Source organism: Dendrobium catenatum, unplaced genomic scaffold, assembly GCF_001605985.2.
Source record: "Dendrobium catenatum unplaced genomic scaffold, ASM160598v2 fragScaff_scaffold_1056, whole genome shotgun sequence".
NCBI lineage: Eukaryota > Viridiplantae > Streptophyta > Magnoliopsida > Asparagales > Orchidaceae > Dendrobium > Dendrobium catenatum.
The window spans coordinates 1,348,209-1,360,606 of NW_021319518.1; the positions used below are offsets into that span (position 1 = coordinate 1,348,209).

At 36.6% G+C, this 12,398-nt stretch overlaps 1 protein-coding gene across 1 annotated transcript in view; it reads right to left on the reverse strand.

The window, feature by feature from the left end:
• Positions 1-320: 320 nt before the first annotated feature.
• The window catches only part of LOC110096090 (adenylosuccinate lyase), a 34,652-nt gene continuing 22,574 nt past the window's right edge, over positions 321-12,398 (reverse strand). The window contains exons 5-10 of the mRNA XM_020821860.2: positions 3,730-3,951; positions 2,933-3,049; positions 2,699-2,842; positions 2,420-2,521; positions 1,515-1,583; positions 321-731 (exon numbers count right to left, since the gene is read on the reverse strand). Coding sequence (XP_020677519.1) covers positions 498-731; positions 1,515-1,583; positions 2,420-2,521; positions 2,699-2,842; positions 2,933-3,049; positions 3,730-3,951 — 888 coding nt within the window. The 3' untranslated portion in view covers positions 321-497. The remainder of the gene's footprint in view (positions 732-1,514; positions 1,584-2,419; positions 2,522-2,698; positions 2,843-2,932; positions 3,050-3,729; positions 3,952-12,398) is intronic.

Genomic DNA, 12,398 nt, shown 5'->3' on the forward strand with positions numbered 1-12,398 from the left:
AATAAAAAATAGAAAAGAAAAAAACCTTCCTCTAATTAAATTATCATGTCATTGAAAAGAGAGCCTAAGACCACTTTTAAGATGTATTTTTTATTACCTCTTAAAATAACTTTCTAGTACAAAATTGCCATCTAAAACGAAGTATAAATCTGATCATATATTTGCATTTCTAGGGACATGTTGCATCCAAGAGCTGAAAATCTTATCAACTTCAATAACATGTGAAATTCAAAAAATAACATAAAAATATACAAATCCTAACTATTAGTAGCATGCCAAGGACACAAAACATTATACTTAATCCGACAAAAAATGGCAGGTTTCTAGTGCTCATGTCATCATATTTGCGTTCGATGAATCGGAGACTAAAATATTTCATTGAAGCATCTTTTATTTAAAAATAAATGCCAAACTTTTATTATTACAATTATTCCCAACTTTCCCACCAATTTATTTCTGGGATCCATTCAAAATAGAATCAATAAAAAACTGTCAGTCTACTGTAATCTGAATCCACTAATCAAATCAATCGCATGATCCACATCTTTTGCCAATTTTTCTGCTTCTCCTACGTACAAGTGAGGAGTAAGCTCTAACAGCTCTGATTTTGCCTTATCAGGCAACTCCAAATTCTTTATGAAATCTCTAATACTATCCTTGGTGATGGCCCTTCCTCTAGTGAAATCCTTAAGTTTCTCATATGGTTCAGGGACACCGTATCTTCGCATTACCTGTAAATAATGAATTAAATTGAATCAGTTGCTTAGATGGTCGACAAGCAATAATCTCTTGCAGTAAAAAGCACACTCGAAATAAGGACAGTATAGAAGACAAAAGTTTTTATCAATTTGATATTACATATTTATACTAGTAACAACATTCTAAACATACTATATTGTAGAATAATAGGTAGATCAGTACAGGTCTCACAATAAAGCCATAAACATAGACAGTTCAGCCATGTAAGGGTGCTTTGAGACAGCTTTTTATAGCTGCACTTTTAAGAAAACTATTACTTTCTATTTGGCTAACTTTTCTATAATTTTTCAAAATTTTAAGTGATTATTTTTTAAAAACTAGATCGACTGAAGTATGGCAGCTGTAAGAAAATTAGTATTATTTTTTCAAAAGTGAAACAATCTACAATACCCATCTTAACTTTTGAAAAACTTATTTTTCGCACATCAGTTCTATAATCTCTAACTATTTTCTGAGAAAATTGTCGCAACCCCAAATGGATAAACATTTACAGTGCAACTAAGATTTTTATTTTGGAAGGCAAATTAGCTGCATGCTAAAAAAAACTAAATAAAAGAATAATTGTCACATGGGTAGATCGGTCTTGATTTCCTCTTTAAACCATATAGAAAGAGCAGCTCATTTTCTTTCAAATTAATCAAAGATGTCTCGGAAATCAGTGAAGGCTGAAACTAACGTTAGGAAGAGTAATTAATATTATCAAAATCTAATTTTGACTAACTCGTCCATATATAAGATTGATAAAGCATCCTTACTGTTTGTATTGGTTCAGCAAGAACTTCCCATGTGAGCTCCAAGTCTTCATTAAGGCGAGATTTATTAACCTGTTGAACATTCAAGTGTTCAGCTTAAAGGAAAAATTCATGCAAATAGGCCTTACAGAAACATGGAATGGTGTAGGCTCGTCTTGTTAGATCATGCAACTATATCAGTTGAACATATAAACAAAATAAAGTACAGTTTACAGAACAAAAACATGTAATTTTTATGACTTTCGGCTCGGAAATTAATCCTTAAATTAAGGTAGCAACTCTTGACTAGATTTGAGCAAATTTAACTTGGAATTAATCCATATTTAATAGAAAATTAGTTTCCACATCTTAACACCTGTTCACAGGTTTACATCATAAGGATGCAGCTCTTCTTCGAAGAACTACGTAAGTGTAGGTTCCCATGTGGTTCTGACAACACTACTTAATAAGACTGGGGTCTTTGCTTTTGAGGTATATAACGCTGAATGAAGCGTATTTCCATGCAATAAAACTATCGACAGGAAACTAAGCATGAATAGATAACTTTAAATAGTAATAATTATAACTAGACTGACAAAAATATTAGAAGAAAATAAACATTGAAATTAGGAAATATAATCTCTAATAAAAGATATATTCGCCAAGGACTGAAAAAAACCAAAAACATGTAAAATATGTATCATCATGTACGGGACTCTTGAAAAATTTTCAGATAGAAGCGCCTCACTTCTACTGTGTACATTGAGTGACTTTCAACTCCACTAAGATGAAGTTAACTTCCAAAATTATATGGCTAAGAAAAACTTTGTGCTCAACTTTAGTTTAGAAATGTATATTTTTCTACTCACTCAGTTTCAAGATGAGAGAAATATTTCAAGAGCCAATGTAAATTGAAACATATTGCTTACCTGAAGTTTCCCAATCCCCCGTGAAGTACTTGAATAAGCCAGGAGAGAATGGCCTAAACCAACCCCCATATTTCTCAAAACAGTGGAATCAGTTAGGTCCCTCTGTCAAAGAAATTGATACTCGCAATTCATTACTCTGCTAACAGTCAAAATGTAAATTAAAGTATTGAAAATAACACACGAAATATCCAGAAGCATCAAAATATCATATGGAGCAATTAGACTCCAAGATTTTAAAAATATGAGAGACTGAAAAGAAATTAGAAAATAAAGTATTACCTGCATGCGTGAAATGGGTAATTTCATGGCAAGAGCAGATAAGACAGCATTTGCCAAGCACAAATTGCCCTCACTGTTTTCAAAATCAATAGGGTTAACCTTGTGAGGCATGGTGGAAGAACCGACCTCCCCAGGCTTGGTTATCTGCAGGACAAACAATAAAATCAATAATCAACTTCTGAATTTGTTTGTGACAAAGAAATACCAATTTATTAGTTAAGCGGAAAAGCGTACCTGCTTGAAATAACCTAATGATATATAGCTCCAAATATCTCTATCAAAATCAATTAAGATGTTGTTGAACTGGATAACAGCATTAAACAAATTTGCAATGTAGTCATGAGGCTCAATCTGCAAACAAGAATGAAAACAAATAAGAGAATCTGCAGTGAGAATTGAATGCTTTGAAAGTTAAAGCAATAACATAAAAGCAAACAAACACCAAAAAGAATAAAGCGCACACAGACACACATAAAAGCAATATACCAAATTAAACCCCAAAAATGAGTAGATTGAGATTTAGTTCATCAAGTACCTTCCTATAAAATTCTTGTTAATAAAACTAGCATATGGTACATGCTGCTAACCTCATCGATATTCTATAATTAACCCTTTTGAAAACATCTTATCAACTCTAGGTCTTCTTAAATCTCTACAACATCCAAAAGTACCAGCTTGGAACATTTACCGTATCATCAGCATTACAACATCAGTATTTGACCTGTGTCAGATAGACTACCAATAAAAATTTGTAAAGCTAAATGCGAATGTGCTTCAACACAGCATTAGATTTTTCTTTAACTTCTTCTCTATTTTGATGAAGTATGAATCATGTATAGAGTATTAAACTAGCATATATAAAAACTGTTTAAAAAAACCATCTATGAAGTTCACACGGACAATAAAAATATACATTAAAAAAGGTGAGCATATAAGCCTGTGTATTAAAATTATGATTGTAATTAAAGACCTCTATAAAAATCATCAAATTAGGAAAATGCAAATTGATTTCTTAGCGTTGAAGATCATACCTGTGTCACATAAGGGTTGAAACCGATGCCCAATGAAGTTACAAACTCTTCCGCTATTCTTGGCCAGTTAATGTTGGGATATGCAACTTTATGGGCATTGTAATTTCCAACAGCTCCAGCGAACTTTCCTAGTATACGAACTCCAGAAAATATTTTTCCTTGATTGCCTAATCTAACTGCAAAGTTTGCCATTTCCTTTCCCAATGTTGTTGGTGAAGCTGGCTGCAAAAGACATCGACATAATAGCAAAAAGATTAAATGTTAAGGGACTAAAAATAAAATTCATATACAAACTGCCACGCCAATGGAAACCCACATGAGCCTCTCAGGTAACTACTGCAATACCTCATGCTTATCAAGCTAACCATGATGATCATGAAATGGTTAAAAACACCTAGAAATACATAACTGGTCCCTAAAGTCCGAAGTTCAAGTTATAGTTGAAACCGTAATACAAGTGATTCAACATAATGCAGCACAAGGAAAAATACACAGACGATCAACACATATTGGGTGCTCCTAGATTATCAGAGGAATTCACAGGATATTAACATACTATCAGGATCATTAATATTTTATTATTGAATGTTTAGATACTCATCTGCTTAGTTTACTAAAAAATATAACATATTTCTATATTAAAAGAAAGAATGTTCGAGGAACCTAAATTCAACTCCCACCAAAGCTCAATCCAAGTTCCATTTCCTTTATAAACCTTACCTCAAAATCAAGCACTTGCAATCTTTATTATCAGGCATCCAAAAAGATTGGAAGGTCCTTGGAACCTCCACTAAAATTTGAATCTGCTAGAACACCAATTGAATGAAATAAGCATACTATTCGAAAAAAGTTGGGATCCAGATTTTACTCCAAATAATTGTTAGATTTATGCTGAGGGAAACCAGCATAAGCACTTTCTTTATTATTTCTTGATATTATATAGGCATGCAAAGGAGCAGACTGCCTCAAGGAGGCAAAGAGGAAAATGAGAGCTTGTATTAGCATGTATACATATGATGCTGTGGGAATGGAGAAGAGATTCTAATGGCTGTGGCAATGCATGAAATTGACTTCCATGCATACTTTTTCGTAAATTTTTTGTGATAATTCTTTCATATTTTGGTGAGGCGATGTAGGACTGAACATAGGTGTGATTGAGAAAGAGGGAAGCTATAATAGTGTAGTGAGATAATATATAGATGGATACTAAGTGAAGAAAATCAATCAACACCAATGGATAGGGATGGAAAGATTATCAAACTAATGCCAAAGAACAAAACAATAGGATAACCATCTCTTTTGCTCAAAAAAGAAAGGGTATCGCTCAACCCTATCATAGGATGAGGCAAATCAAATTAGCCACTAAGCTAAGTTTGAAAAAGAGAGAACTCTCAATTTTAATTACAAAACAATGATGCTTAAAACCAATATTTCATAGCTATTTATAGATTTTACTTCCTGAAGAATGTAGAAAGCCATAGGAATATCAAAGGTCACATGAGTAAAGGAAAAGCCATAATCATGAAGATTCACATCATCACACGTCACGAAATGAAATTTTAATCCTTTCATCTTTCATCTCCTCATATTAAGATTTTTTACGCAGAATTTACTTCATGTCCACACCAAATCTTATAAGATAGGCTGCATTAGGATCACTCAAAATCTTTAGAGAAACTATATTTAGCATTTAGCATTTTTACATCATGCATTGCCAATCATGCTGCAACTTTCATGGCCAACCATAACTTGCTCCAAATGTCAAAAAATTTAAGCTATGAGGAAACCGCCCCAAAGAAGAGAAACTATATTTAGCATTTAGCATTTTTCATTTTTCATATCCTCATTAAAAGTCTTCATAGAGAAACTATATTATGTCCACTCCAAATCTTCAAGTAGAAGATACATTAAGATCACTCTAAATCTTAAAAAACAAACTTCCACATCATACTCCCACCTTCATGGTTGACCTTGGCTTGCTCCAAATGCCAATTTTACTCATGAGGAGGCTTCCCCAAGCAAGAATGAATGATAGAATAAAATTCACATGCAATGTGGCTGAAGTCCGATGCAATGTGATGAAAACTCTGTACAAGTTGGTGAAAATTTATCCCAAAATATATAAAACTATTCTCTTTTGTTCCATACATACCATTAACACAAATACATAAAATGGAAAGAAGAATAACACAAAAACATGAAAATAAAAAGACAATATGACCATAAAGAACAAGGAGATGAAGATAAAAGGGTAGAGAAGAGGCCTTTCTTGCTAACTGAGTGAAGGAGATGTGCAACCATCCATGAGAGCAATCATTTTCATTCAATAATAATTAACTATCATTTACAAGCCAAAAGTGCGCTATATAAATGGGCTCTACGTTATCACATGATTAAAACACCATAAGAATACAAACAATGACTATAATAAGGATGAAGTGACGAAAAAAAGGATAGTGATGCAACAAAAGACATGACAACAACAACAGTATCAAGCCTTTGTCCCACTACGTGGGGGTCAGCTACATCAATCCTTTTTCGCCATTGTGTTCGGTTAAAAGTCAAATTCTCATTTAAATCTAATAAAGAAAGATCATTTCTAATATTTTCTAACCAAGTCTTTTTAGGTCTACCTCTACCTTTCTTAACATAAGTCAAATCTAATACCTCAACTTTCCTAACCGGGTCATCAGAAGGCCTCCGTTTAATGTGACCAAATCATGTAAGGCGACTCTCTCTAATCTTATCTTCCACTGGAGCTACTCCAACCTTTTCACGTATCACGACTAACGCTAACAAAAGACATGAAAGTTGGAAAAAAATAATTATGTAAATCCACTAAAAATAATGATGCAACAATCAAATCAAGACTAGCCAAAGCTCTGTAACTCTATTGATGGCCCACCATTAATACGTGTGCATGAGTCCATGCACCCCACCTCAAATCTTGCAACCAGCATTCAAACATGCACACAAAGAGAGAGGGAGAGAGAGAGAGAGAGAGAGAGAGAGAGAGATCTATGCAAGCATGCAGCAGCAAGCAGGTTATATATCAATATTATAAGACCCAAGCAGTTTTTCCATAACTGTAACCATCAAGAATTTCCATGCACTTCCACAAAAGGTTAGAACAAGCGATGCTTATGTTTATTAGATAATGCCAACGCCATGTTGTAGGCCTTCTGGTATTAAGAGGTCATTGTTTTGAAGTAGAGATGCCAACCAGGCTTCAACTGTGTTTCAAATTCGTGAGTCTTGATCCGTGGTTTAAAATTGCACAATTGGGTATTAAGGTTTAAATGCATTTTGAGGCGTGAGCATCAAAGTCTAAAAATTGTATAAAATGAAAATAAAAATTAAAAAATGATTTTTTTATATAATATACAAATAATATGTTAAAGGATGACATATTAACTTCTATTGAATTATGAAGTGCCTAATTTACATAAATATGAAATAAAAAATTGCATAAGATGTAAAGTGATAAATGATAAATTATGTGAAATAGAATTGAAATCCAAATATTATAAGAGCAAAGCAACATAAAATATATGAATTGTATAAAATTACCATATAATATCAAGTTTATCTCTAATTTTTTTCTTTCTCAGTTCCCTACTAATCTACGTTTAATTCTTAAAGAAAGTTGAAATAATTGGTAGCAACTCAGAAATCGTCTGTACTATCATTACTATGTGGATTTTTATTTGAGTCGTCGTCATAACAAATCTCTCCATTGACTCATTTTGTAGGATGGGCAACTCTCAATGTGCTTCTTTATTTATTCCAGCATCTTCATTCATAAATTTTTGTCATCAACATAAAGATAATGGTAATACTCCAATTTTTTTAGAAGAGCTGGTGGTGGGCGTGTGGCTTTTAAGTGATCCTCTATGACGACTACAATAGTGGTGGCTACGGTGAAGGTTTGTCATGAACATTCAACCAGTCCTTCAAGTGGCACTTCACATGCAAATGTTGAATCAACATTAATTGAAAAAACTTTTATGAACAATCTTGGTCTTCATAACACTGTATGGAAGAATGCATCATGTTTGATTAAATGTGGGAGTAATAAATGTTAGTAATGGTAGTTGCGCTTTTAAAATTTAACATGTTGGCCATTAAAAGAGAAGCATAAAATTAAGTTGTAGAGATAAGAATGCTCAGCAAGATTAGTGGCTTTGCTCTTGGAAATAGAATGCGAAATGAGCATATACGTGAAATGGTTAGAGTAGCTCCAGTGGCAAATAAGATTAGAGAGAGTCATCTTAGATGGTTTGATCACATAAAATGTCATCCCTCTACTGACCTAGTTAGTAGAATAGATGTATTAGATTTGGCCTACTTTAAGAGAGTTAGAGGTAGACCTAAAAAGACAGTTAGATTAAAAAATGAGATTCTTAACATGAAAAAATGAAGAAAAAGCATTTTGTTATACCTGGGAAGAGAAAACAATAATATAACGATAGAAAATCTATAGGAATATGATGGACCGGCTATTGATGGACCGGTTCACCCGGTCCATCCGCCCAGACCCAGGCGGGTCTACAGCCGGAGAGGGAGGGCGGGCGAACCCGAGGGGAGCAGGGGGGAAGCCACGGTGGGCCCCTTGGGCCCACCTTTTGATCAAATGGCAGAAAGGGGGGGGATGTTGAGGGGAGATGGAGGGTGGATTGAGAGGGGTAATTTAGGGAGGAGTTAAAAAGTTGGAGTGGTATGAAGGGGGGATTAGGGTTCAGTTTTTGGTATTATGCTAAGTGAAGTCTCTTTCTAGTTTTCTTCTTGTTTTTCTCTAGGCTTTCTTGTGGGAGACCTTGTCCTTCTAGAAGTGGACAAACTTATCTTGTTTTCTCTTGGATTTCAAATACAAAGGTTCTTGTTCTTCATCTCATTTCTTGTTCTTCATCTCATTTCTTTTGTGATTGTTTCTCCTTGGTTTTGGTGGAGAGATTCTTCTCTTTTGAGAGGAGTTTGGGCAAAACCGAAGTTGTGAAACCCTAGGGCGTATCAGAATACTTAAAATAGTGGCTGATTTTGAATTATACCTTAATACAAATGCAAGATACAGTTGATCTATGATTCAAGAGGTAGATCGTCTCTCCAAAGCATTCTAGATGTTGCTAGGAAGCCCTAAAAGAAAAATTACAGCAAAACAAAACCAAAAAGATGATCAAAATAATTAACATAACTAGTCCTAAATAACCTCTCCCAAATTCCCCCCAAAACAAGCCTCTTTACATAATTATTTATCTCTCCTACTTAAATTCAATTAGGAAATCTTTCCTTAAATAATTCCCTCCTTATTCCTCTTCCTAACAAAATAGATTATTTCTTTGTTCGGCCCCACAAGGGGGGATGTAATCCTTTGTCCTTGTTCCAGTTGGATTGGACATTCATGGGTCGGTTGGTTGGTTTTGGTTTCTGCTGGACCCAATGTTAGTAATTGTCTCCTGATCATCTCATATGGCTCCCATGTGGCATTGTGCTATGGTAGATCTTTTGACTTGATTAGCACCTCCTATGCCTCTATCTCGCCTCCAAGCACACCTATTACGTCTAGGGGTTCCAAAATGACATCCATGTCCTCTGTCAAAGTCATACGTAGTAAATATGATGTGTGCTCTCCTACAAATGTGATATATGAAAGACTGGGTGCAAGGCTGATAAGGGTTGATAGTTTAATTGATAAGCCACAACTACGATGCGCTCCAAGACCTCATAAGGCCCAAAGTATCGTGGAGACAATTTCTCATTCCTCCTCTTAGCTAATGTCATCCATCTACAAGGTCTCAATTTTAAGTAAAGCATGTCTCCTGGCTCGAAGTTCACTTCTCTCCTATATTTGTTGAGCTCTCGACAAATATCTCTTCAGCTCAAATAATACACTGTCCTTCTCCTCAAAGTACTATTCTACATTGGACACTAGTATAATGCTCTATCCAAGGTTTAAAATTGCGTATTCGGGTATTGAGGCGTTTTTCGTTCGTGAGACGAGGCGTAAGCCTCAAGGCGATTTGAAGCGTAAGCCTCAAAATCAAAAAATTGCGTAAACATAAAATAATAAATTTTGTATATACTAATGAGTAAATAATATATAAAACATAAAAATGCACAAGATAAATAGCAATGACATTAACATATCATATAAGAAGTTAGGAACTCACTAGTCATTAGCATTATCATCACTCATCAGTCATCACTAAGGGGGTCTTCATTTGAATCATCATTATGATGAGCTGCTCTCTCCTCTTCCCCCTCTCCTATAGAGTCCAATATCTCTCAATCAGCTTCTTCTTCCTCATTATTAGTTATCTTCCTCTTCCCTAAATAGTAAAAATTTTTTAACAATATCATAATGAATAATAGTGTAATACATTAATAAAAGTTTAAGAAAAGAAAACTATATTATTTATATACCTTTTTTGATTTGTTCTTGAGTTGTGGTGGATGTGGATGCTTTAAGACCATCAAAGAAATCAACATTTAAATCTTCACTGGGGATGCAGTGGCTCCAATCCTTGGGTGAGATGAAGGTGAATTGGAAGAAGTTATACATGGAGTATGGGAAGGGGAGCAGGAAAGTGATACTACAGGGAGACCCCAGTTTATGCAGAGCCAGAGTGGCCTTGAAGTCCATCTTCAAGACTTTGAGAGAGGAGGAAGATGGCTATTTGATAGAGCTACAGCAAGTGGGCAGGGAGGCAGAAAGAGAGCCAGAAGTCATACCTGAGGTGGTCCAGGACCTTCTACAGCAGCACTCCACCGTGTTACAGATGCCCAAGGGACTACCACCTATCAGATCCAGGGAGCATGCTATTGTGTTGAAGACCGGGGTAGCACCCATCAGCGTGCGACCCTACAGATATCCTCATGTTCAGAAGGAGGAGATTGAGAGGCTGGTGGCAGAGATGTTGGAGGCTCAGGTGATCTAGCCCAGTGTGAGCCCATTTTCCATTCCTGTACTCTTAGTGAAGAAGAAAGACGGTAGTTGGAGATTCTGTGTACACTACCGGGCCCTCAACAAGGAGACTGTGTTGGACAAGTTTCCTATTCCTGTGGTAGATGAGCTTTTGGATGAACTTTGGGGAGCCACCATCTTCTCCAAGGTGGACTTGAAGTCTGGTTATCACCAGATTAGGATGAGGACTGAAGACATTCAGAAGACAGCCTTCCGGACACACGAAGGCCATTATGAGTTTTTAGTGATGCCGTTCGGGCTCACTAACGCTCCCTCCACCTTCCAAGCCCTAATGAATCAGGTCTTCCAGCCCTACATGAGGAGGTTTGTTTTAGTCTTTTTTGATGATATATTGGTGTATAGCAAATCTCTGCAGGACCATAACACCCATCTTGGGGTGGTACTCACGACTTTATTGGAGCATCAGCTATATGCCAACCAAAAGAAGTGTTCTTTCGCTCAGAAGGAGGTGGAGTATCTAGGACACATCATTTCAGAGAGTGGGGTGGCGGCTGACCCCACCAAGATAGAGGCCATGGTGAAGTGGCCTACACCAAAATCCCTTAAAGGCCTAAGGGGATTTTTGGGACTGACTGGCTACTACAGGAGGTTCATCAAGGGCTACGGTTCCATAGCAGGTCCTTTGACTGATCAGTTAAAAAAGGACAATTTTCAGTGGGGAGAAAAGGCAGAGGAGGCCATGACTAGTGCCCCGGTTTTGGCACTTCCAGATTTCACCCAGCAGTTTGTGGTTGAGACTAACGCTTCAGGAGTGGGTTTGGGAGCGGTACTCATACAGAATCATAGGCTGATTGCTTCTTCAGCAGGATCTTATCGCCTAGAGCAAAGTTGAAATCAGTTTATGAGCGGGAACTGATGACCATTGTGTTGGCTATTCAAAAATGGCGGCCTTATCTATTGGGGCAACGATTCATAGTTCGTACTGATCAGCGGAGTCTCAAGTACTTACTAGAGCAGAGATTGGTGGCAAAAGAACATCAGAGGTGGCTAGCCAAACTCTTGGGATATGAGTTTGAGATTCAGTATAAGTCAGGGGTTCAAAACAAGGCGGAAGATGCTCTTTCCCGTATGGAGTGCTCACAGCTGATGGCACTATCTGTACCACAATTGGTAGATTGGGGTGAAATGGTGAAGGAAAATCAACATGTAGAGGAGCTAGAGAGGATTCAGGCGGCTATCCAGAAGGGAGGAGGGTTCAAAGGGTATCACCTGGAGAACTCTCTTTTGTTGTACAAGGGGAGGTTAGTACTACACCGTGACTCCGCATTTGTCCCCATTCTACTACGGGAGTACCACGATAGCTGTATTGGTGGACATTCAGGGGTGGAGAAGACCTATCGGCGGGTGAAGGCCGAATTCTTTTGGAAAGGGTTAAGAGGTGATGTCGAAGACATGGTAAGCAAATGTGATATTTGTCAACGGAACAAGTATCAAGCTTGTGCCCCTAGTGGTCTGCTGCAGCCCTTGGTGCTTCCAAACAAGATTTGGGAGGAAGTCACTATGGATTTTATTGAGAGATTACCCAAGTCTGATGGGTATACGATCATCATGGTGGTAGTTGACCGGTTGAGCAAGTATATCCATTTCATTCCACTACGACACCCTTTTTCAGCTCCTACTGTGGCATCTACTTTCATCAGAGAGGTGGTTAGATTGCATGGGGTCCCCACTTCTATTGTCTCAGATA